This window comes from Danio rerio, chromosome 5 (assembly GCF_049306965.1).
Source record: "Danio rerio strain Tuebingen ecotype United States chromosome 5, GRCz12tu, whole genome shotgun sequence".
NCBI lineage: Eukaryota > Metazoa > Chordata > Actinopteri > Cypriniformes > Danionidae > Danio > Danio rerio.
The window spans coordinates 63,106,580-63,134,205 of record NC_133180.1 but is presented as its reverse complement, the minus strand read 5'-3'; the positions used below and the strand labels follow the sequence as shown (position 1 = coordinate 63,134,205).

Below are 27,626 nucleotides of genomic sequence, written 5' to 3'. Positions count from 1 at the left end.
GACTTGCGTGGAAATCTTACTAAAACATTGCGTACGCACAAAGCTGTAAATGTGTGTACGCAGAAAAAATTTCAGATGTATGAAACACTGCGTACGCCGAATCTCACGCATATTCTTTTGTACATCTGAATGAATGTGAAACTGAGCGCAACATGCACGAGCACATAACCCCTCCCTGCCTCCTCCCCCGTATGAATATGCCAATGACTATGCTAACGGCAAAACCCAACGAAAAAGCAATGGAAAAAGCAAGCAAAAAGAGAAACTTTGAACAGAATGTGAATTGGAGGTGCTGCTTTCGGAGGTAGACCGGAGAAAAGCGGTGTTATTTGCAAGTTTGTTCTTCGGAATTAACAACAAAAGAAAAAAATAGAGTGGGAGAGTTTAGCTGATGCGGTCAACACAGTTGGGTCTGAACATATCGCAGTGAGTGCATTAAAAAAAAAAAACAAATAGTGTGGTTTATACCTGTAAAATGTTGCAGGACGCCTAACAGTCTCAGTGGCACGCTCGTAAGACGCTTGTGATCATGAATTGATACGTTCGAGCATGAACGCGGCTCGAATCCAGCGTCTAATGAACTCTTTCTTGTTTTTTCCCCCGCTACATATCAGATTTTGCCAACTTTTTATCACGAGAAAGACAAGTAGACATCATCAATAAGTTCATATCAATAAGCATCATATTTTATTTGCACATTTATTGAATGGAAATGTTTCTGATTCACGCATGCAAATTCATCTTCAGATAGTGTCTTTATAGCAATGTGCGTGCGGTAGATCGCTCAGATTACATTGGGAAAACAGGCGACTGCTGCAAATTGTGCTTTAATGTTTAGCTGGTCAAATGTATGGTATGGAAGCCTTATTTACCTGCTGAACCCGTCTCATACAGCTGCCATTGCAAGGATCAGACACTTTGTAGAGAGCAATTTAACACAACTGCCTCTAGGAGTCGCCAATGGAAATAAAACAGACACGCACAAAAAATGTGCGTACGCCTGCCAGAAAGCTGCCGTGAAGCTGCGCACATTCCCACGTTCAGTTCATTGTTAGTAAATCCAAACGTGAGCGATTCTGAGCGTGAAACCTGGCGTACGCAAAGTTTTTGTGCGTACGCAGCGTTGATACATGAGGCCCCAGTACTTTTATTATTTAGTCCAGCACAGATGCTTCTATTGTTGTTTTTGCTTCAGGAGTGGCTTGACACATGGAATTCTACAGCTGCACCCTATGTCATGCAGACGTCTGTATGTGGTGGTTCTTGATGCTCTAACACCAGCCTCAGTCGCCCTTTGCTTTTTCCATGTTTTTTTATGTTACAGACTTATTCCAAAATGAATTAAATTCAGGCACGTGCACACATAGGGCTCAACCTGTGCAGTGCACATGCCCTTTTTAGTCTTGGATAGAAAGTGCCCTTCCAAAATGATCAAAAGTGCCCCCGTGACGCGACACACCCTCGGTCCCGCCCTTCAATAGGCGCGCGACAACACAGCTGATCAGAATCCGCGTGACAACACCGCTGTTTACTACGTGCGCGACAACACCACCCACCCAACCACACCCCCCCTTCAAAAAATTTATCCTGCACATGCCCTTTGGACGGTCTCTGCACGGGCCTGATTAAATTCATTAATCAATTAATCTCTCCCTCTATCCTGACTAATCTTACAGTTCCTGCTGCTGAAAATATCCCCACAGCATGATGCTGCCACCACCATGCTTCACTGCAGGAGTGGCTTCCGTCTGGTCACTCTACCATACAGGCCTGATTGGTGGATTGCTGCACAGATGGTTGTTCTTCTGTGAGGTTTTCCTCTCTCCAGAGAAGAGCGCTGGAGCTCAGACAGAGTGACCATCGGGTTACTAATCACCTCGCTGACTAAGGCCTTTCTCCCCCAATCACTCAGCCTAGATGGCCGGCCAGCTCTAGGAAGAGTCTTGGTGGTTCCACTTATGGATAATTAAGGCAACTGTGCTCATTTGGACTTTCAGAGCCGCAGAAATGTTGTTGTACCCTTCCCCAGTCTTGTGCCTCAAGACAATCCTGTCTTGGAGGTCTTCAGACAATTCCTTTGTCTTCATGCTTGGTTTGTGCTTTGACTTGCACCGTCAACCCTGGGACCTAATATAGACAGGTGTATGCCTTTTCAAATCATGTCCAATCAACTAAATTTACCACAATTACTCCACAATTACTCCAAGCTGCTGAAACATCTCAAGAATGATCAGTGGAAACAGAATGTAGCTGAGCTCAATTTAGAGCTTCATGGCAAAGGCTGTGAATACTTCTGTACGTGTGATTTTTCAGGTTTTTATTTTTAACAAATTTGCAACAATTAAAAAAAAATCACCTTGTCATTATGGGGTATTGTGTGTAAAATTTGGAGGAAATTAATTAATTAAATCCATTTTGGAATAAAATGTGGGAAAAGTGAAGCACTATGAATACTTTGCACTGTACCTGTATAGTCTAAACAACGAGTTGTAGTAGTCTAAAAAAATAACAAGTAGCATGAAAATAGGTACTAGAATATCTTATATGTTAACTGTTGAAATGGTTTGCCATAAGTTGAGGCTTTTAGCTTTTGCAAAATGATCAGTTTTGCTTCCTGATATTGTTTTTCCACAATAACTTAAACATTGTTTTAAAGCAGCATTCTAGAAAATGATTGTTTTAATGTGCTCTGTTATCAGCCAGAGATCAGTTCAATAAATAAATAGTAATAAGCAGCTATTATTTGGATAGTTAATGTCATTTGCTTGGTTAAGCAGATACAGTGAGAGTGTTAAGCAGCTTGTTGCTCGTAATAATCACAATATAAGCTACTCTCTGATAGTTATAATGATCATAAACACACACTGGCTAGTAGTGAAAATGGTGTTACAATTTACATTTTATCATACTTCTAGTTATTTACTGGACATCTGGCACATTTCCATATTGCAACATGATATGGATAGACTATTAACTTACCCTCGATTTGTTCCAGACTTCTTGTTCCAGATATATATATTTAGAAGAATGTTGACTTCAATACAATCTTTACAAATATTGATGCCAATAGCTACTGGTTTTCAGTATTCTTACAAATGTCATCTTCAACATTAAACAAGCTCGTAACCACGAGTGTGGGTAAATGTTGAGTAAATCATTCTTTTTGAGTGAACAATGCCTTTAAAATAAAAAAATTACATATGATATGTTAAATAATAAAAGTAATTCTCTGTCTTACAATCAATCTACTTTTTATCTAAAATTTAGTGCAACACTATCTGAAGTTTACTTGATTGTCAGATGTTTTGCACCCATCCTCTTTATTATGACACCCCTATCATATATAAAACACAAATATAAAAGCAACACCATCTACAAAGAAAGTTCTGAAGGTTGAACACTCAATGGTGGCATTTTGTTTCAAACAAGCTGCTCAGCAAATTAATGAGATCTGAAAGAAATTGGATCTGTTGAAGCTTGTTGATTTGCATGACCCTGTTATGCTGCTTTTACTGGATGTGCTGTTTCAGGCTCAGTAACAACACTGACAATCTCTTTCATACTGTCTTTTCCTGTCAAATAATGAATGATCAAATGTCCTTCAGGTTTGTTACATGCAAATATTGGAATGTGTATGCAGTGATGTTAATGAAGCCTTAATAAACAAAAACAAACGAATGAAATTTACTTTCTGCCAAATTAATCACCTATCAGTCAGTTATGCATGCACAGTAATGAGAAGTGAACGTAAATACTACTGGGCGATTTTAACAGCAGGGGGCGCTCTATGACAACATGCTCATAGTCACAGATGTTTGTATATACAGTTAAAGTCAGAATTATTAGCCACCCCTTAGGGTTTTTATTTTATTTTATTTTTTTAATATTTGCCAAATTATGTTTAACAGCAACGATTTTTTTACAATATGTCTGATAATATTTTTTTCTTCTAGAGAAAGTCTTATTTGTTTTATTTTGGCTATAAAATAAAAGCAGTTTTAATTAATAAAAACATTTAAAGGTCAACATTATAAATCCCTATTTATTGTGTATTCAGAGTTATTAAATTTCAAATATAGCAAAACCACTTGGTATATGTATAATTATTCTATATATTTTAAAGTTATGAAAATAATTATAAGCAAGCACAGGAATTGAGTTCTTTCAAAACATTTCATAATAACATTATAATAATTATTATTATTACTATTTATATTTTTGTTTGTTATTGTTGTGATTGAAAATCATAAATATTGAACCAGATATAGCCTTACTAAATGAAAACATTGATATTGTGTTGTCTTTAAAAAAAAAAAACATAATCATGTCCTAAAACATTTTTGTCTTTTTATCCCAAATTTTTTGTCATATATTATGTCATTACAAAATGGTCTAAATTACAGCAGATCAGATGGGAAAAATGTCATCAGAGATGACAGAATTTACAATGTAAATTTGCTGAAGTAAACGTGTATGTAATATACTGTATATTCAATATAGTCATATTTATTTAGTTAATAAAGGTATTAAATTGTACATATAGCAAAACAATTTGATATATATTCATAAATTTTCTTGTCAGCATATTCCCTTTATTAATCGACACCGCGGAATGAACCGCCAACTTATCCAGCAACTTTTAACGCAGCGGATGCCCTTCCAGCCGCAACCGATCTCTGGGAAACATCCACACACACATTCACACACACACTCATACACAACGGACAATTTAGCCTACCCAATTCACCTGTACCGCATGTCTGTGGACTGTGGGGGAAACCGGAGCAAACCCACGCGAACGCAGGGAGAACATGCAAACTCCACACAGAAACGCCAACTAAGCCGAGGTTCGACCCAGAAACCTTCTTGCTTTGAGGCAATAGCACTACCAACTGTGCCACTGCCTCACCGCCCCTATATATATATATATATATATATATATATATATATATGTGTGTGTGTGTGTGTGTGTGTGTGTATGTATATATATATATATATATATATATATATATATATATATATATATATATATATATATATATATATATATATATATTATAGATTTAAAGTTAAATAAATGAATAAAAGCACAGGGAGCACACCTCGGTCAGTCAATGCATTTAATAATAACTATAATAATTATTATTATTATTATTTATTTTTAATATTAATAATAATCATTCATGCACCGAGCTAAATCAGCTCTCGACAAAAAAATTGGAATGCAGCAAAAATTCATAAAATTTAAATTAAATTTAAATTAATTTTAAATAAAAATTCGTGCTGATGTTTGCATGTTGAAGCAGCGCGCAGTGCATAATCATGTTCATAACAGCGTCAACTGAAGGTCAAATATATGCAAGGGAGTTGCGAGTGTTTGTAGAGATTGCAATAGCCGCTGATTGACGTACGCAGCGGATAAGGTTGTCGTGGTGACACGCCGCTCGCGGACGTTGAAGCCGCTTTGCGAGACCCGCCCCGCCCCTTTATAAAAATCCCTTCAGCACTGACGTCAATGTCTGTCGAGCGCCAGAACATCATTCCTCACAGCCCGAGCATCAGAGCGGAATGCACGCTCATTCCAGTCATGTAGAGCCCTTATCTGGGAATGAAGAGATGTGCTGGAGCCCTTGGCACCCATATGCCCCATTTGCATTTTAACGTTTGCCATTAGAAGCATACTCATACTTCAGTTGCTTTCTAAGAGCAGGTGAAGGTGGATGAATCATCCACACACACACACACACACACAAACCTCTTTCTCCAGTAGTTCACTAGAAAACTATGGTCATGGCCGCTCAGGACCAAAAGCCGTTGCAACGGGCTCCGGTACGCGTAGGATTTTACGATATTGAGCGCACACTGGGAAAAGGCAATTTTGCTGTTGTGAAGCTGGCGAGACATCGAATCACAAAATCTGAGGTGAGTGACAAACACAGACACATACACACATACATAAGCACGCACTCTAGTGTTTTCGGTGGACACGCGCTTGCTTTGTGCAGTCACATCAACTTACTAAATATTTAGGTTGAGCTTTTTTTAATGTCTTCCCCTCCTTTTACTCAATCATGAAAATGTAAGTTGTATTCAAGTCTGTGACGAAATGTATCTGCAGGGTGAAAATAGAAACAATTTAAGCGCAGTTTATGGAAAGCAAAGTTCTAATGTGAATGCAATCTTTGTATTCAGAGGCTATTAACAGGTTTTGAAAAACGATTATATCATTTTGTGCAAAACAAAAGTGTTTGAGAGATTAGCTATAATGGCAAGTGGTGTATAGTGGTTTGTATGTACAGTTTATATTAAGTTACACCACTTGATATTGTACTATAGGCTACTACTTACACTTTTGTACAAATTGGGTAAATTGAATTCATACATTCTGGATCAGATTTTTAAAAATGAAACAATTGTAATATTACATTTTAGTTGCACAGCATAAATAAGAACACTCCATTTTGAATATGAATATTTTCATCCATTTCTCCGTGCATGACTGTATTATTGTGCATTTAAACAAAACATGTTTATTAAACAGATTTATTTATTAAAATAATATTTTAGTCACCGAACAATATTTAGAAATTGAAAGATAAAGATACAATTAATTTCAAGCAAAACATTGCAAAAAAAAATTACAACCTACAATTTTATTTCTTATTGCTTCTCTTGATTTGTTTCTCTTTTTTAATATTTGTATTTAATATGTTTCTATAACATATAAATTTGCATGTACTAGTTTTTGGGTTGTTAAGTTATTTTGTTAGATAAGCTCCAGATTTGGCTTCAGTACTGACTAATCTACATTTAAAAAAAAAATAAATAAATAAATAAATATATATATATATATATATATATATATATATATATATATATATATATATATATATATATATATATATATATATATATATAATTTAAAATTTTTTTTTACTTGTTCAAACTTTTTAATTTAAATGAGCTGAAACAGCACAATTTCCGAATCCTTTGGGACAACTTAACTTTATGTCTCATAAATTTGTTAAAAGTGTTAATGAATGAATTGTGTGGTACGGTACCCTGCATTGTTCGCAGTGTAATGTATATGCACAAATATAATAACTTCCTATTACAAATATGAATTTAAAAGATAGATTTGTGAGCGGTGTACTTATTAATGCTGAACACTGAATATTTATGGATCACAGATTAGATTACATTTTAAAATACTCATTTTTAGATTACAGTTACTTTTTGTGTATTATATAATATAATATAAGTTTTTTCTTAAAATCCACATGCATTCACTTCTAATAAAGATGTAAATATCAAAATATCTGGAAATTTAGAAGATTTGGTTGTGGATTATTGTTTTCGTTGTTATTAATGTTTGTTCATGTAATTCAGAGATTTCAAGACATTTGTGCTGGACTGATCCCCTTTGACCAAAAGAAAAGTACTTTTTACCCCTGAAATTGTTTACTAATACTGTATATCAATGATTTAACAATACATTTGCATGTTTTCAACTGGTTCTCTAATTTAAAAACAACTTTTGCAGCTTGTTAAAACTACTTATTTAAAAATAGTTGAAACAACACAATTCCTTTGTGTTATTTGGGTCAACTTTATGATATTACATTCAATCTCTTTATATTTGTAAAAATGATTAAGTTAACTTGATTGATTTGTGTTGGGACAACATGAAGGAATTGTGTGGAACCCAGTATTTTTTACAGTGTGAAATTTCTGTAAACAAAAACAAGTTTTATCTAGGCATCAAGTGTTCTATTTCTAAAATGGTTTTAATTTTTCATTTGTATGATGAACTCCACTTTGGGAAACACTGATGTTCAAAAGTGCAATACAGTTAATTTATTCATGATGTAATTAGTAAAGGATTACAGTTAATATCAAGTAATCTACCCAGTACTTTGTGGTGGTATTTAAATATCAATAAGATGTCTTATGGTGTTGATCTTAAGTATATGTAATTGAAGCCCTTAGCTATTCACCAAAATATTTGTGAGAATTATTTTTAACTATTTATATGAGGTTTTCAAAGTTTGACCACCTAGACGTTTTGGACTTTTAATAATTAGAAAAAAAAACGAAAAAAAAAAACGTTTTCATCCATAAAATGTGTGTTTTCAACCATTTATTATTTTTAATAGCTTAATATGTTTAAATAAAAAGCCACAACCTTTGATTATTTAAGGCAAATCAAAAGTAGAACCATATTTCTGCACCTTCAGATTGTTGTTTAACTACAGTCTGCATTATGTAATGTGGCGTTAGATCTGCTTTTGCATCAGTTTAGATCAGTATTACATTGCAGCTGTGCCACAAAAAGGGTCACTTAACTCTCTGAATTTGAGTCTGAGAGTGACTTAAAGTGATAGTTCCCAAAAAAAATGAAAATTATGTCAGCATTTATTTAGGCGACACTGTGACTCAGCGGTTAGCACTGTCGCCTCACAGGTAACTGGTTGGAGTCCTTGCTGGGTCAGTTTGCATGTTCTCCCAGTGTCGGCGTGGGTTTCCTCCAGGTGCTCTGGTTTCCCCCACAGTCCAAAGACATGTGTTATAGGTGAATTGAATAAACTAAATTGACCCGAGTGTTATGTTTGTGCATGTGTGAGAGTGTATTGGTGTTTCCCAGTACTGGGTTGCAGCTGGAAGGGCATCTGCTAAAACATATGCTGGTTAAGTTGGCAGTTCATTCCACTGTGGTGACCCCTGATGAATAAAGGCACTAAACTGAAGGAAAGTAGAAGGAAAGTACTCACTAGACTTGCTTGTACTTTACTGTTTTGTTACAGAGCAATTTGAGTTAATTATTCTGTTTTACACAAAAGAAGATTTTTTTAAGAATGTTGGAAACCTGTAACTGTTTACCTCCGAACAAGGAAAAACAAATTACAGGTTTCCAACATACTTCAGTATCTTACTTTGTGTTCAACAGAATAAATAAATAAAAAAGAAAGAAAATAGATTTTAAACAAGTCAAGGATGAGTAAATGACGACAGTAATTTCTTTTTTTTATCAAACTATCCCTGTAAGAGCTGCAGTTAAACCAAACAAGTTAAGCTGTTTCAGTTCTCACCATTTCTTACGAGCAAAAGTAGTACAGCCATATATATCCAGTACCAGTAGGCATGGGCTTGTTTAAGATTCTAACAGTATGACAACCTTGGATAAACAGCACTATTTCACGGTATTGTGATTACTGTTTTAAAATAAGTTCTTTTTAAATGTCTGGGTAAAAAAAAATAGCAACTGTTTCCTCATTGAACACAGTATATTTTATTTTAGGATACATTTTAAATATTTTGTCTGGCTAAATAGTTTAAATAAACAATTGACTTTTATCTATCTTCCCTTTCGTCAATTGGTGAAGTTTTGTTTCTCGCCATTAGCGCCACTGGCTTGCTTGGTTTGGGACTTGTGGAGTTGCGCATCAATGGATTTGCTCTTCAGTGTTTGGACTTTTAAACACACTGAACTAAACTAAACTAAACTTCAACTATAATGATTTTACAATCCACATTGTGGTGGCGAAGTAGGTAGTGCTGTGTCATCACAGCAAAAAGGTCGCTGGGTCGCTGATTAGATCCTCGGCTCAGTTGGCATTTCTGTGTGGAGTTTGCATGTTCTCCCTGCGTTTGCATGGGTTTCCTCCGGGTGCTCTGGTTTTCCCCACAGTCCAAGTGAAGTGGGTAGGCTAAATTGTCCGTTGTGTATGAGTCTGTGTGTGAATGTGGGTGTGGAAGTTTCCCATAGATAGGTTGCAGCTGGAAGGGCATCCGCTGCATAAAAATGTGCTGGATAAGTTGGCGGTTCATTCTGCTGTGGCAACCCCAGAATAATAAAGGGACTATGCTGACAAGAAAATGAATGAATGAATCCACATTGTGAAAGTGCTAACGAAATAAAGATGAATTTAACTGAGGTAAATAATATTTAAATCTAATGTTCGGTTTTCGAGTTTACAGCTTGAAAAGACGTCATTGGAAATGTATCTTTTCTTTGGATATAATGTAAGCCACTGCATTGTTTAGGTCCAGAGCATGCTTGGCTATTGACACATAAGCGATTTCGTTTTTTTTTTTAATTGACCACTACACACATTAAGTTAACTTAATTGTTTTTACATATTTAAGTGTATGTATATAAAACAATTAAGTTGTTTAAAAAAGCCTCAAGAATTCTGTTGATTCAGCTCATTTTAACTAATGTAGTTTGAACAAGCACCAATGTAATCCTTTGCTGCTGGAGATACTGTTGCCCTAAAAATCAATAAAATAGACTTCATCAAAACATGCAACAACATAAATTAAAAAAACCACTGAAATGGTATTACAAAATATTTTTACAGATTTAAAACTTTCCAAACTGTGATAAATCTTTAAAACAGTTATCCTCTCATGCCTAAGTACCAGTTGCTAAATTTTAATATAAGAGATGCTTTAAAGTAAGATCTGAGGGAGCAAGTATAGTTTGAGCAATGAATTGAGCAAAAATTTATTGCAACTATAAAGTAAAAGAAATGATCTTTACATTTTTTTTGTTTCGTTTTACTGATTATTATTGCAGTGCAGCTCAGTGAATGATTTATTAAAATAATCCTTTAGTTTCTGCTAACTGCGAATAAATAATGCATCAGTGGCTTCAAAACCCCGCTGCGAACAAAAGCTCTGTATAATAACACGTACATCTGCTGAATTGCAGGTGGCCATTAAGATCATAGACAAAACCCAGCTAGATGCGGTGAACCTGGAGAAGATCTACAGAGAAGTGGAAATCATGAAACTGCTGGACCATCCTCACATCATCAAGCTTTACCAGGTACTTTCCCATATGTTAATTGCATGCATTTATGTATACATTTATGATAACAAGCAGTACATACTAGCAGTTGCTGAGATTAGGCCTGTTGAGTCCCGTAGCTAGAGCTGGTGCTTTATAGGGTTAGCCATGTTATGTTATGTAAGATTTTTAGCTCAGTCTGGGTCTGGATGATGAACTGTTACATAACACAAATACAGCATCAGCAGCAGTCCAATCATGACTTTTAGCGAGGGCCAGAGGTCATGTTGTGATTTGTCTGTTGGGTAATATAACAGAGCTTTCTAAAAAAAAAAAAGCTCATTGTTCATTTTGCAGAATCACCGGGCAATAGACCTTTAGAAATCTACCAAATGTACAAATTTGTCCAATATTAGTCCCAACAGACAAAAACAGAGCAACAGAACAAAGAAATGTGCTCTTAAAAAGTGCAGCGGTGATACCGTGATCCAAGGATGATGGCACATAGAAATACAGTACTATGCAGATGTACATTACCAGTCAGCATGTTGGACACACTTCATTATATACTGTATATATATAAGTGCTGCACGATTTAGAGAAAAAAATCTAATTGTGATTTATCTGATCAAAATTGATTTGCTATTTGCGATTTAAAATGTGATTTATTATATTTTCATAAAAGAGTAGAGGGTTTGATGTGGGGGTTTTAAAAGCACCAAAACAATGCACCACCAAGCATAAACACAAAGTATGTTACAATATGTTACTTTTTATTTAAAACAAGTTTTTTCCAACAAAGTTGTCAGTTGTCATGACAAATAAAAAAAATAACTACAGTATTGTAATTACAGTTGAATGAATTCTATATTATATCTTATAAATAGATATTTAAAAACCTTTACATTTAGATTGTTACATCGGCTCTGGCGGTGTTCACTGATGAGTGGCGTGGATACAGATAAACGGCCACATTTACAGTCTGGATTCGTCTGGATCCACAAGTATCGCTGTAACAACTGATAGAGAAGAGGAAACATTACCTCATAGAAGCAGGTCAAAGGTCCACACACAGAGAGAGACAGAGTTGACAGCTTTGATTTTCTACATAGCTGTGAAATAGGGGCTCTCTTATAAATATCAACATATGCTCATTCTAAAAACGTAGCCCTATATAAGTTTCTGGAGATCACAAATTATGTAGCTAGAGCTACCTATGGCTGCATTTCGTCATTAAAACGAAGACTACAGGGCGGTATGACGTCGTTCCTTTTTGCACTTACCAGCTGACTGCTTACCTGCATGTGAACTGCTTTCTCGCTGATACCAGTTTGTCCAGTTAGCTTAACACAAACATAGGGATGCAACGATTTGCCGGTTTCACTATTAACCACACTTTAATTCCTAGGTCGCCTTTATGGACGCGCTGTCCCTGCTAACCCTGTGCACATCATCGCTAAAGAAGCTCGCCTTTACTAAGTTTAAACTGAATCTGCGGCTAATGACAACAGTACTATGCTGGTGGTCATTGCGAGAATCCTGCTCTGCCCCGCTTTTATGGGCTGACTGACTCGCCGGCTTTTTTTCACAAACACAGAGAGCATAACGAGACTGAGCATTTAAAATGACACAAACCCAAACCAAAACTTTTAAAGAGGTGCAAAAGTAAGACTTTTCCTCCTTTCTTTTGTCCATTCTTTCTGTTTATTAAATTGACATACAAATAAAAACAGTAGTGCAAAATAAACATTTCTTTCTTCAATGCTTATTTTTTTCATGCAAACCATAGATTTATTTTTCATAAAGTAACAGTAGGACTTTTTATAGCAGATTTCAAGACAGAATGATAATGAGAAATGTTATTTATTGTTAGTATTATTGTCATCTTTGTCATCATTAATTTTTTATAATTATTAGACATTCATTTTGGAATTATTGGGCAAATATAAAGTCATCACAGCATTAGTTAGAAAGTTTCTGGTTTTTGTTCGTCCTAATTAATGTTGTTTTAGATAGATAGATAGATAGATAGATAGATAGATAGATAGATAGATAGATAGATAGATAGATAGATAGATAGATAGATAGATAGATAGATAGATAGATAGATAGATAGATAGATAGATAGATAGATAGTGTAGATAGATAGATAGATAGATAGATAGATAGATAGATAGATAGATAGATAGATAGATAGATAGATAGATAGATAGATAGATAGATAGATAGATAGATAGATAGATAGATAGATAGATAGATAGATACTGTAGATAGATACTGTAGATAGATACTGTAGATAGATAGATAGATAGATAGATAGATAGATAGATAGATAGATAGATAGATAGATAGATAGATAGATAGATAGATAGATAGATAGATAGATAGATAGATAGATAGATACTGTAGATAGATACTGTAGATAGATACTGTAGATAGATAGATAGATAGATAGATAGATAGATAGATAGATAGATAGATAGATAGATAGATAGATAGATAGATAGATAGATAGATAGATAGATAGATAGATAGATAGATAGATAGATAGATAGATAGATAGATAGATAGGTAGGTAGGTAGGTAGGTAGGTAGGTAGGTAGGTAGGTACAGACAGACAGACAGACAGACACACGCAAGGCATGCACTGTGAGTCACACTGATCACTTGACGCAGAAGTATAAACCAGGCTTTAGGGGGCTAGAATTTTTTTTTCCTTTTATTGTATAAATTTGTAACTATAATAATAATAATAATTAATAAATAAAAAATAAATAAGACTTTCTCCAGAAGAAGATATAGTAAAAAACTATGAAAAAATATTTTAATCATTATTATTAATAATATACTTTTTAAAAATGTATATTATGATAGATAATTATATTAATATTAAATGATTTAAAAAATTCATAAAATATTACCAATCTTTTTATTTATAATATTTATTTATAACTTTATTTTCATTTTCAAGCTTAAAAGCAATTTAAGGCCATAAGGAAAATAGACATTTTAAACATTTGTTGGTTGTGTAAACCACAGTACTGAATCATTGCCACAGTTAGGTTGTTTTCACTATTAAGAAAACTCAAAGATGGGAGAGCATTGTAGAGAAAGAAAAGCTTCTAATTAAATAGACATTTTGTTTTACCTCGCAAGAAAATAGCATATAGAATTGTTTTCTTACTTGAAGTTAGGTGTGAACACTTACGCCAGGTGAAGATGCTGTCAGTCTGGAGCGCTCTGCTGATTTCTGGGTTTTGCGATTTGTGATATTAATTGCATTATCATAATCATCCCATATTCGTGCAGCACATCAAAGTCACGTCTCTTTCTCTTTCGATAGGTCATGGAGACCAAAAACATGCTCTATCTAGTCACAGAATACGCCAGAAATGGAGAGATATTTGGTGAGTGCTTCTCCTTTGCTTCACCTCGCAGATTTAACTTGTGTTTGTGTGTTTGTGTGTGTTTGTGTTTGTGTGTTTGTGTGTGTGTGTGTGTGTGTGTGTGTGTGTGTGTGTGTGTGTGTGTGTGTGTGTGTGTGTGTGTGTGTGTGTGTGTGTGTGTGAATGCATGCACAGAATGCATGCCTGCAGTGGCTTGAGATGTTCATACCACATTTTTGCATATTTCATCCGTTCATACGCTGATTCACTCACTTAAAGCCTAATGGAGGAGCTGAGCCGAAGCTATTTTTTTTGTGCTGCGATGATTAGCTGTGTCACCTGTAATGGAAAAAGGTCCTGCTGTTTTCAGATGAGAGCTACGTGACCAAAGAAACAATCATTTCACCCATAACAGCCCCGTACTGTAACGCTGCAGTCATACTTGAAAGACAGTGAATGAGATTTATAGCCTTGTTAAGGGGCAAAAGGTTGCGTTTTACAAAGCAAGAGACAGAATATGATATGACAGCTGCTGCCAAAAAAGAGGAATAGGATAATAATTTACAGAGACATCCTTGTGATTTGGTCAGTGTGTCTTCAGTTATTGTGTTAATATACTCTTTGTATTTGACGTCATGTACTTGGCATATGTAATGTATCAGGAGTGTCAGCAGCAAATTATATAATTTGTTTACAAGCTAAGATGTAGGTGACTTGCACAGATCCACAGTTTCATTTCCCCTTCAATAACGATAATGATAGAATTCTAAAAATCATTCCGAAGCTAAAACAACAGTTCAGACCCCTGCTATAGTGATACAGGTATAGAGAAACTGTATCGTCATTGGGATCACTTTCAGAACAATTTTTTTTTCAGCTAATAAGCAATAAAACTGATAGCAAGCCAGAATGCACCTAAATATTTTAAGCTCAATTTAAAGCTGTATACTGTAAAAATTTCAGTTAATTAACATTTTAATTTGTTTCCAGATTTTGTGCTTTTTGGTTATTTATGGTTGTGAGTTGCATTGTGAAACCTTGATCTACTTTGATGTTAAAAATTACAGTCTAACAAAAAAAATGTACAGTTTAACAAGGTGACTTACAGTATATTGACATGTTAGTAGTTTGAAAAAATTTAATGTATAAGAAATAATATATAGAGAAATCTGTAAAATAACAGAAAATATATTGTCAGCTTATTATTAGCCCAGAAAATATATCACTTTAAACTATAAAAATGTTCATAAAATCACTTTTTCCAATTTTTTAGGCTTAAAAGTTGTCGAAAAAAGATCAAGGTCTCATGATGCGATTTCAAAAGAATAAATAAATGGAGAAAATAAAAAAAATAAAAACAATATACAGAAAACTGCCATTTTACAGATTTGTTTTGCAATGTAGATAATTTTGTGTAGACGCTCTGCTTTAGAGGTCTACATTCCCGGACCCAACCAGATTTCTTGTGGCGCGGGAATAAATTTCTGAATAAAGTGCGGGAGCGGTCGGTAACTGGTGTAATTTTGGACGGGAGCAGGCGGTCTAACAATATTGCTCCCAACTCCCGAGGGAGCGAGCACGCGTATGTATGTATGTATGTATGTATATATGTATATATGTGTGTGTTTGTTTGTGTGTGTGTGCGTGCGTGCATGCATGCGTGCGTGCGTGCGTGTTTGTGTTTGTGTGTATGAGAGAGAGCGCGATGCTTGTTATAGGCTGTCTGGACTCTGTATTGCTGGGTGGTTTTCGGTTTTGTTCTCCCCCACGCCTGTTAGCTGGAACGAGCACGGCAAAACGAGCACAAAAAAACATTTGTGCATAACTGAGTAGGATAAACTTTTTATTTGAAAATATTAACTACATTAAACAACAATGGAAGCGCTTTTACAAAACAAATTCCAGTGTGCGCATTAAAAAAGGTCATGTGACTTTGTTATAAGAGATCATGTGATGATAAAAATTTGTGTGAATGGACAAACCAGCTGGCTGAGCACACTGTAAAACACCTGAAATGTTGTTTTGGTCATTCTAAACACCTTAACTGTTTTAGTATTAGTGTTGTTATAATATTAATGACCTCTAGAACTGTCAAGAGCGTCTCTACTCTGCTCTGCTTCTCGCGCCTTCAAATGTCACCGCGTGTTTTCTGCGTGTCAGGATTGCCTTCTGAGGTGCAAGTAATTTATTACATGAAGAAGATATTGACGGTTTTAATTAGTTTTTACTGTTAATATTTCGCACCAGTTAATCAGGGAGTGAGGATTTTGTCCGATTTGACTCATTGGGTGGAAATGCTACTTTATCCGCATGTCTTTTATGCGATAATCCAGTTTTGGGCATCGAGTTAATTCACATTTTTGCATGGAAATATAGCTACTGTTTGGTTAGATTTGGTTATACGTAAAGAGCTTGTTCTACTAGTCATATACGCTAATAGCACACTGAGGACACCTGCTGGTTACAAGGAGGTAAAACAAAAACAAACTGAAAATAAACAGATTGTTATCTCTTGTCAGTGCTGAATATATTATTTATATCCACTCTGTTAACAATTTTTGTAAATTACTCAGTATTTAACTGTAACAATAACTGTAGTTTACTATAGACAGTTATGCAGTATGTTACTGTATTTTAAAGTTGCATTGTGTAAATTACTGTATATTTTACAGTACATATACTGAATACATACAATTCTGTAAATACAGATAAATGTGGCTGTATATAATGTAAATACAGTATTTTTGCTCTAATTGATTTACAGTAAGTTACTGGAGAACCACTGCAAATAATGTTACTGTAGATTCTACAGGAATTTTTTTACCGTGTATAGTTACCTTGCTAGGTGTGAACATTAGTTTTTTATAAGTTTTGCTTTGCCTGTAGATGTTTTTTGATTTTCAAAGTGTCAGCAGTTTAAAAAAAACAAAATTGCATTTTATGGATGTTTTTTATCTATTTAAGAATGAAATGTGATTGTAACACTATACAATAATGTTTCATTAGTTCATGTATTTATTAACATAAACAAACAATGGACAATACATTTATTACAGTAATTACCTTTAACATTCATTTTCCTTCGGCTTAGTCCCTTGTTTATCAGAAAACACTCAGAATCACACACACACTCAAACACTACGGCTAACTTAGTTAATTCAATTCATTTATAGCGCATGTCTTTGGACTGTGGGGAAAACCCACACCAACACGGGGAGAACATGCAAACTCCACAAAGAAATGCCAACTGGTCTAGCTGGGACTCAAACCAGCGACCTTCTTGCTGTGAGGCGACAGTGCTAACCGCTGAGCCACAGTGCAGCCTCTTTGTTAACATTAGTTAATAAAAAAAAGTTGTCCATTGTTAGTTCAGGTTAGTTACCGGTGCATTAACTAATGTCAACAAGCACAACTTTGGATTTTAGTCATGAATTAGTCAATTATGAACTATTATACTTTCTATTTAACTATAAACGCTGCATATGTAATCATTCTTAGTTTATGATTGAAAATACATTAGCTAATTAAAATTAAAAAATTATTTAAATTACATGTAATGTAATTAGCATTCATGCAAATGTATTTTGCATTTATAGAGCATACTGTGCATGCATGGTGTACTCTTGGTTTCAGCAATATTTCAACATTTATTTATGATTTTGGTCAAAGGTAATTAGGACTGCAGTCCAGTTCTTAACACAAGATAACAAAGTGTTCAGCCTGAATGAATGCTATTATAAACATGTTTTTTTTTCTTTACATCCATCAAGAGCAGCATACAATATTTACTGTACACTGAACCTATAAAGCCTGTTTGATTTGTTTTATTTATTTTGTTGTTGTATTATTTTAATTTTTTTTAATCATTTAATCATTCAATGAACTTTAACTCCATTGAACTTTTACACACAGTTTTTTCTGAATTGCATCCCTTAATTAATTTCATATACAATAAATTTCTTAAATGTGTGTTATTTTGGACCTATAATTGGGGTGGATTTTTAAAAAGTTAACCCAAAATGTAAAATCTACTCACCCTCAAGTGGTTCAAACCAGTTAATTGATCAATTAAATATTATTCTTCAGATATTTTGAATACAAAGGAAAATCTGTTGAAGGATGTTACCCACCATCCTTCAACAGATTTTCCTTTGTATTCAAAAGAATGAGAAATTCACAATAAAGCAGTGAGAAAATAATAATGACAGAATTTTAAAAAAGTGTAGGTGAACTATCATTTTAATGCTCGAAGATTAAAAATGCATGCTTATAATAAACAATGATATCATACAGTTGGTGTGGAGGAATCTGTATTATTTGTATAATTCTTGAGGTTGGATTCATCAAGCTCTTCTGAAGTTTAAACTGTAATAAAAAGCATCGGGTGCTGTAAATGATCCTTTATATCCGCTGCTTTTCAGGATTTGTTCCTAAGTAAAGGCAAATGACCATCGGGTTGCTTTTTATCACAGTTCTGTTTCCATAAAATGCTATAAAAGTGCTGCAATTAACATGATTCACCCAATAAAGTGATTCAGCCTTTATCTGTTCACCAGTCGTCCTTTCACTTGAATCATCTCTACATTTTTCAAATCTCAAAAACTTCTTAATGCTTCATTTGCTCAGCAGTGACTTTGAATGTTGGGGGAACATTCCATTTTTGTTGTAAGATGGTTCTAATTATTATGCATGGCGATGATATACAGCGGGCAAAATAAGTATTATTCATGATTATATTTCTAAAAGATCTGTTGACATAAAAATTTATCTAGATTTTGGCCAAAAATCCAAACATACAAATAAACTAAAAGCATGTGTTTTGTGTAATAACAAGGGAATGACACAAGTACTGAAGAAAATGCTGAACTACTGTAATGTATTTAATAATTAATTTATTACTAATATGACACCTACTGGTAGCTCAGGTGTGAATTGATTTTTCCCCATCTTCTTTAGATCATAACGATTCTATGGGTCTCGTCTATGAACTCTGATTTTTCCTTCTTATTTTCTGTTGGATTCAGGTCAGGTGATTCTAGCAGCTTTATTTTCTTTTCTGAAAGCATTCCACCTTGGTTTGATCTCTATCCTTCTGTTAAGTTAGCTCATAGACACACCAGCTGATCTTTGTGGCTTTAGGCCCCGTTTACACGAATACATTTTAGTTTTAAAATGGCATTTTAGAATGAAAACGATCCGCGTTCACACTAGCGTTTCATGCAGCGTTTCTAAACTCTCCGTCTACACTACAATGCTGAAAACGCACATCACGTGACCACATACACGCAGCAATGACAGCTATTAGTGTCAGACTGTTCATCAAGGATCTACCGCTGGATCTAATATCACTATATTTGTTAAAGTGATATTTATTTCACCTTGTCTCTAAGGACATATTCCCCGACTTTGGTCTTATGAATTTATTACTTGTTTTCAGGTAACATGTTTTGGCTAATCACAAATATAGCCTCTTAATTTATGTGGCCACGTACACTGTTTCTGCACATTTGGCTGATTGCTTGCATTTATTTCCTATACTGTATAAACTTATTATATGTTATACTTTTATAATGGCCATTGTTGATTATTAAAACTTGATATTCAGCAAAAGAGACAGTATGTTTCATATTTTCAATGAAAATGAAAGGAGGCAGTTCTGCTATAGGCTCTGTTTTGTTATAAATATGCATACAGTGAAGATGACACTCATATATGCTGCACGACACCTCAACATTTCTGCTGTCTGTTAAGTTATTGATATCAAAATGAAAATAGGCAGTTCCCTATATCATGTTTTTATTTTACCGTCAAGAAAGTGAAACAGCGTAGCTAGGGTGATGTGAATAAGGTTATAAAGTACACTGTTCCCTTTGAAGATTTACCCGATGTGTCCTTGGGAATTTTTCATATAAAAACTTGTGAAGTCTGAACTTATGAGGAACGGATGCAAGACTGAACTTTGTGTAAGCTACTTAATATTGAGCAAAAAGCCCCAATTAGACTGGCGAATGTCTACAGCCACGCCTCCGTTTTGAGTTTGTCTCCGTTTTCCCCCATCCATACTAAGACGGAGCAGCAGTATTTTGAAATGAAAACGGCCTCTTCCAGATGGTGTAACTGTAGCAAATCGCATGTGTTTTGAAACTAAAACGTATTAGTGTAAACGGGGCCTTAAAATGCTCCAGTGTCTTTGTATCTGTGTTTACATTTGGTAAACAGTGGTAAACTGTTGAGCATGTGATGGCAAATTAGCAGTGTTTAAGAACTTAAATTTTAGTGGGAAAATTGCTGTACTGATTGGTACCGAAATTCAATATTGTTCCAACACTTCTTTGGATTAATTTTAATCCTCCTGGTAATGTATCAGATTTGATTGAAGCAGCTAATATTCATTTACGTTGATGAGGAGCAGGGTTGTTTTCTAACTACTGAGAGATCTCAGCTGCTGACTAGGCTTTCCATGCATTTTTGCACCTCTTTCTTTATGTGTTCAGTGCTTTTTCCATGTGTCATTTCATTTTATTACACAACTTAATTTCTAAATGAATTCCGTTTATTTTCTTTGTTTGTATGGGTCACTTTAGTTGTCACTGACATCTGGTGACAATTTCAAGCCCACAGAACCATTAGAAATATGTTTTCTGAGAAAAATGGTGATGCGTTCTCAATACTTATTTCATCCGCTGTAGATTAGATGTTCAATTTCCTTATTCTACCTGCTGGGTGTAAATGACGCGTTGTCATATAGTCAGTCCATAGGGACGTGAAGCCATCTGTCAACTCAATATCGTAGCATCCCACTCACATTGCACACTGCCTCACATTCGCATGCTTTGAAGTCTCCTACATGTCCCTAACACATGGGCTGTATGACGCACACATGCATACGCATGCGGCTGGCATCTCCATGCCCTTGTCAACTGATTAACTTGGAGGACTGCTGTTTTATCAGCATCTGAAGCAGCAAGGCTGACAGTCAGGTCCTGTTTTGAATGTGTGGTCGGCTGTGGATGACAGTTTGGCCTTTCATTTTTGGAGGGAATGAATATATGCTGCTTGTTTGCGGTTGTTTTTGTTGGATTTGAAATTCATGAAAAGCTGGTGGTTGCATATTCACATCACTCTGACACAGGGAAAGGTATTAAGCAAACACCTGTGATGCATGAAAGAGGACACGAGAAAATAATGTGTTATTAAAATGGTCTTTTAAGTTGAATTCATTTAAGCTTAAGCTTTTGAGATTAAAGAGCTTACTGTGCTATCACAATATAACTCTTTCTTTTTTTGTGTTGATATGGGAACTTTGCTTCTACATCAGATTTATGCATTTTAATCCATCTTAGTTAATATTTTCGAATAAATAATTAGAATCGGGCGAGGCAGTGGCGCAGTAGGTAGTGCTGTCGCCTCACAGCAAGAAGGTCGCTGGTTCGAACCTTGGCTCAGTTGGCGTTTCTGAGTGGAGTTTGCATGTTCTCCCTGCCTTCGTGTGGATTTCCTCTGGGTGCTCCGGTTTCCCCCACAGTCCAAAGACATGCGGTACAGGTTAATTTGTCCATAGATTATGAGTGTGTGTGTGAATGTGTGTGTGGATTTCCCAGGGATGGGTTGCGGCTGGAAGGGCATCTGCTGCGTAAAAACTTGCTGGATAAGATGGCGGTTCATTCCGCTGTGACGACCCTGGATTAATAGAGGGACTAAGCAGACAAGAAAATGAATGAATGAATAATTAGAATCCAGAGATGTTACATTATTTTGGCCCAATCCCAATTCTATTTTTGTACCCCTACCCTTACCCCTTCCCTGTGGCCCTTAAAACCGAGTGTGAAGAGAAGGGCTTTAAAATGTAACCCTCAGAAATGGCAATACAGCACCTGCACAGGTTATTATATGCAATTGGGATCTCTTGCTTTATATGAGATTAGACAACCCTGATGCTAGTTGCGCTATTTATTGGTATTTATCTTCAAGAAATCGCTAAAGGCATATATTACGTTATCATAACATTAAAATGTGGCAATAAGATTGTAACTATACTGCACATTTACACAGTGGCCATATTCATCTATGAAAACCCACCAAAAAACAACATTAACATCATACCAGACACTAAAAAAGCTCATTCCCAGCCACTACAGTTTTCTGACAGGGTATTCTGGGATAATCGAGTGACAGAATGTCATGGGACTGCTATACAAGAGTTATTATTGTGGATTATAGATAACAACATTTAGCAGTTTTTCTTTTAACTGGGTTTTTGTGGCATAACAGTAAAACACAAATGATGTTATGAATATATTAAAACATGTGCTTGTTTGTTGTAAAAATTCATAATAATGACAAAAAATTCTAATTTGTACATCTCCTGACTGCCGGGTGCAACTATGCTGCCGTTGTTTTCTGTGAAATTTTCTTACCCCTTTGGTTTTGAGTGTGGTCCTGAAAAATCTCCATTCAATGATCTACCCCTTCTCCTTACCCCTACGCCTTTAAGCTAAGGAGAATTGGGACACCCCAACCCCTTCACAGGAATGCGCAAAATGAGGGGTGGGGGTAAGGGGAAGGGCTAAGGGGTAAATTTGGAATTGGGCCTTAATACGCATTATTTATTGCATGAGTTAATGTATGGTGAACAAAAATACAGTTTATTAAAAAGGTTATAAAACGCTATCAAAAATAAATTGCTCATAAATTGTTCATATTATCTAATGTGTTAGCTAATCTTAACACATTAAAGGGGTGGTCCATACTGTATTTTTAAGAATTGGTGGTGTTCAGAAGATGCAAAGCAACGTGTGCTTATGCTACATTTGTGGAAACTCACGTTATTTGCTCATATATCTTTAATTATATACAGCTACTCAGCTAACATGAAAATGATCATATTTCTTAGTTCCTCTGAAAGGCCCGTCCACAAGAGGCTCTGATTGGTCAGCTAACATAATGTGCTGTGATTCGCCGATCAGCTCCACATCACCAGGAAAAGTGCCACGCCCCTTCTATAAGCACGCACTTTTGTGCTATGTAAACACTTTCAGTCAGAGTAGCTGTTATCCGTGTCAGTTTGAATCAGACAGAAAATGACACAGAGGACACAGCTGAACCTCATGCCTGCTCTCTAAAATAAAATCTAACAAGGGTCTTTCACATATATTTGGAATAAAAATGTGTGAGTAATATGAAACATTCACAAATCTTTCGCAAGTTTGTTATTTGAGATGTAAAACGCAGGAAAAGCAGCCGCATAGAGAGACACTAAATTGTTAATGTAGCTGAATTGCTGACTGCCAAACTGCATTTAACATTGTTTACGTCCTTGCTACAACATACCGTTAATGCTAGAAACTGTGCATGTAGTTGATCAATTTTTACAAAAAATACTTACAGGTTGTGACTCACAATCTAGAGTTTTGTCGGTTGGAGAAGTTTTTAGTCAAATCCAGCACTGAACTGGGAGAGATTCTGGGAGCTAATGCTAGCTATCATTTTTTATTATTCTCTGAAACATAATTCAAATTATTTCCCAGAGATGGGTTGCGGCTGGAAGGGCATCCGCTGCGTAAAAACATGCTGGATAAATTGGTGGTTCATTCGGCTGTGGCGACCCCAGATTAATAAAGGGACTAAGCCGAAAAAGAAAATGAATGAATGAATAATTAAAATTAAATTGTAAGCTCTTCTCTCTTTGTGCCATGTCCATTGGAAGCCCAAATACAGAAACAGAAGAAGTACAGTGGAAATAGCAGCTTTTGGAAGCGTTTTAAGCGTTTTCTCTGCTACATTACAGCGCCTCTGCGCAGGGTGTATGCACATGGTGAATGAGCATAACACGAATTATTTGTGATCTCACTAGCCTCAATGTATTATAGCCTCCAAACTTCATTTGCTGTAGGCTTTTCTAAGCTAACTCTGTAAAAGCCAATATCTCCCTTTGCATTGAACTTTGAGCATATTACATTCAGAGATGTTGTTTACACAGATACATTACAGATCAACTAAAGTACTAAAATATGATATTGTAGTGGATCACCTCTTTAAGATTGTTTCAAAAATAAAATAGAATTAGAAAATAATGAATAATGAATTAGATGCTACAGTTTATAGAAAATAATCATAAAATGCATTAAAAAAAAACAATCAAACAGGAAAAAGTATCATATCGAGGATCCCTGTGATCTCTCTTGACTGTCAAGTTCAATAATTCTTTTAAAATACATAGACAAATCATGGATTAAGATTGTAATTTAATGTCAAGTATATCAAAGTATCCTCAAAAATGTATGTATCCTCAAATAATGATATTTATGAATTTAATAGTTGATGATTTGTAACAAAACACATTTACTGTACCTTCAAAGTTTAAGGTCAGTAAATATTAAAATACATTTTCTGTTCTTTAAGTTTTATTTAGCAATGATGAGTTCAATTAAACGTTGCAATACTATACAAATACTGGGTAATGAGTTGCCACTTTTTTCTATTGTTGTATTGATTTATTTAATTTTTTTATATAATTTATTGTTTCAGACTTTTAAAAAGTGTCAATAAAAGACATTTCGTTGAACTACAGCATAAAATTTACAACATCAGAACTGTTGCAGTAAAGATCAAGGTCAGAATGACATACAGAGCTGTAAATAAACACCTGTGAATCACGAGCTAATTTACAAATAGAGTATATAGAGGGCTTTTAAAGGCACAATTTGCGTAATTTGTCTTTTCAAAAAATATTTAAAAACCACTAGAAAAGTGTTATTTTCTGAATTAAGTACTTAAATTTACGCTAAATGTTTTAAATAATGTTTCAAATCCAGGGGGAAAAAGAGCGAGTGTTAAATGACATTTGCCATCATTAGGCCCACACAGAATCTGCGCCCACAGAATTCCGCAGATTTTCTGCAGAATTTCCGCAGATTTTTAGCCCATCATTGATTCTGTTTATTTACTTGAGTAAATGTGTGTAAATCTATATTTATTCAGTTTTTTAATTAATCACAGTAATATTATTGACTAATATGAAAATATTAATGTGATTAATGTACAATGCAGTTTGTACAGTCATATTTTCTGTCTTTAGTAGATCTATTATATGAGAGACTTGCTTTGTTTACCAAATAAAGTGGATCTAATTGGATTTGCATTTTAAACATGAAATAAAAGTTAAAAAGGTATTGTTTTTTTTATTTTGTATATTAAGATTTTAGTTATGATACTCCCAAAATAATTCCACAGAAATCCACAGATTTTTATCAAAATTCTCCGCAGAAATAGCAAAAAACGTCCGCAGATTCTGTCTGGCCCTAGCCATAATGCTATGGCATCATACACACCCTCCATTTCCAGTTTGGCTGTAAAGAAAACGGGAATGACTGAAGACACTTTAAAGGGCACCTATGATGAAAATCATCTTTTGGAAGCTGTTTGGACAAAACATGTATAGTGTAGTATAGTGTGTCCACAGTCATATTAGGGTGATATAAAGACGATAAGTCTTTTTTTTTTTTTTTTTAAACACGTTTTGAGGCCCACGGGAACGACTTAGGAATGTTTTCCCACCCACCCAATTGATTGACAGCCTTGTATTAACATGTCTTCATAGTAACCCGTATAATCATACCAACAAGACAGGATGTGAGCAAAGCAACTGGGATAAAAAGTTCTGTTCAGCTCTCTGTGATCATCAATCATCAAATGTGATCAAGAATGAGCTTTTAGAGATTTTACCATCTTTACTTTTTTGCCACAGCCACATGTCAGTACAATTATAAAAGAAAATGCTTAAATCCTGGTTTGTGGACAGAAAAAGTGGAAGTGGTTGACTTTTGCATAATAAAAGCACCGCTGCTTTTCCATACATTCTTGTCTCTTATCAGCAGTTGATTGAGCGGTCTTGTTTCGCTTCGGTGACTTTCAGCCTTAATCCTCTTCATACTACCATGATAATAAGTGGAAACAACTCCCTTGATTCCACATTTGTTCATATCCACACAAAGTTGTTAGTTGTAAATATGCAAAAAATATACCTAAAACAGATATTTTTACAGTATAGAGGTCGATTAACTTTAAAACTTAATGTAAAACCTTAGCTTAAAGTTAAGCTGCTCACACATACAATCTATGAGTCATTTTATTTGGAAGAGAACAATCATTAGAAATTACACAGTGAGCACCTGTTTTAAGCAGACCTCAAGGCAAAAAAAATAAATTAATAAATAAAATTGTTAATTTCAAATAAGTGTGCAGCTGTAATGCATCCAACTGATCATGTTTTACCTGCTGTCCTTTTTATATACTGACAAGTCCAACATATTTACTCAGGTCTTCTATGACCAACAACAATAAACAGATGTTTTCCTGCCCTCTCCCTGCTCACTGTCACAATCTGCATAACATTTTCATGAAAAATTCATGACTGTGACATGTTGCCTGGATGTGCAGATGACGACCCAATAACACCTGATCCCTGTCTGGCAACACAGACTACCTGGCCAGCCGCGGGCGGCTCAGTGAGGTGGATGCGAGGAAGAAGTTCTGGCAGATCCTCTCAGCGGTGGAGTACTGCCACCAGAGAAATATCGTACACCGAGACCTGAAGGCTGAGAACCTGCTCCTGGACACTCATATGAACATGAAGATAGCAGGTAAGAAATGTTGTTTTGCCTGTTAAACTGCCATGACAGACAACTTAATAAAAGGCATCAGTGGGCTCTAATGAAGTTTTCAGACCTGTAGATTGATTGATATGTTACTATATACAGTGCTCAGCATATATAAGTAACTTTTAACTTCATATTTTAATAGGAAGTTTTGCGATATTATATTTGTGCATATACATTGGATTAGTCAGTACTGAAGCCAAATCTGGAGCTCATCTGACAAAGTAACTTACGATAGCGGTCCAAAAACCAGTACACCCAAATTTATGTCATAAAAAATATTAAATACAAATTTAAAAAGGAGTAAAAATCAAGAGAAGAAAATTTTTATTGAAATTTTGGAGTTTTTTTTTTTTTTTTTTTTGCTTGAGTTTAATTGTATTATCTTTCAATTTCTAAATATGATGGTGACCTAAATACTATTTTAATATATCTGTTTAATGAATCAAAATACATTGCCTTTATTCACTGAGAAATGGATACAAATATTTTCAAAAAGGGGATGTACTCAAATATGACTATATTTTACAGTTTTACAGTATTTCATTTTCATCTTTTCATAAGGCAATATTTCTAAGTAGGCCTATACTAATGAACTCGCATCTTCTTGGTCAAAACGCACATGTTTGTGTTCTGGTATTTCAAACATATCAGACATCTGTCAGAATGGATAAACAGCAGCTTATGCGTAGTTCAGACTGTGTGATTTTAGCCCAGATTTTGGCTCGCCAACAGGTTTTGAGAAATCGCAGACAAATGTCTGACATCACAGGCAAATCAGTGCTCGTGCAC

At 35.0% G+C, this 27,626-nt stretch overlaps 1 protein-coding gene across 3 annotated transcripts in view; it reads left to right on the top strand.

Moving 5' to 3' along the window:
* The first annotated feature begins 5,516 nt into the window (after positions 1-5,516).
* sik2a (salt-inducible kinase 2a) overlaps positions 5,517-27,626 on the top strand; it is a 65,013-nt gene continuing 42,903 nt past the window's right edge. The window contains 4 exon segments of one of the 3 annotated variants that reach the window (NM_001327944.1): positions 5,517-5,922; positions 10,715-10,831; positions 14,136-14,199; positions 26,658-26,819. In NM_001327944.1, the coding sequence (NP_001314873.1) occupies positions 5,785-5,922; positions 10,715-10,831; positions 14,136-14,199; positions 26,658-26,819 (481 nt within the window). In that variant the 5' untranslated portion in view covers positions 5,517-5,784. 3 annotated transcript variants of the gene reach the window in all.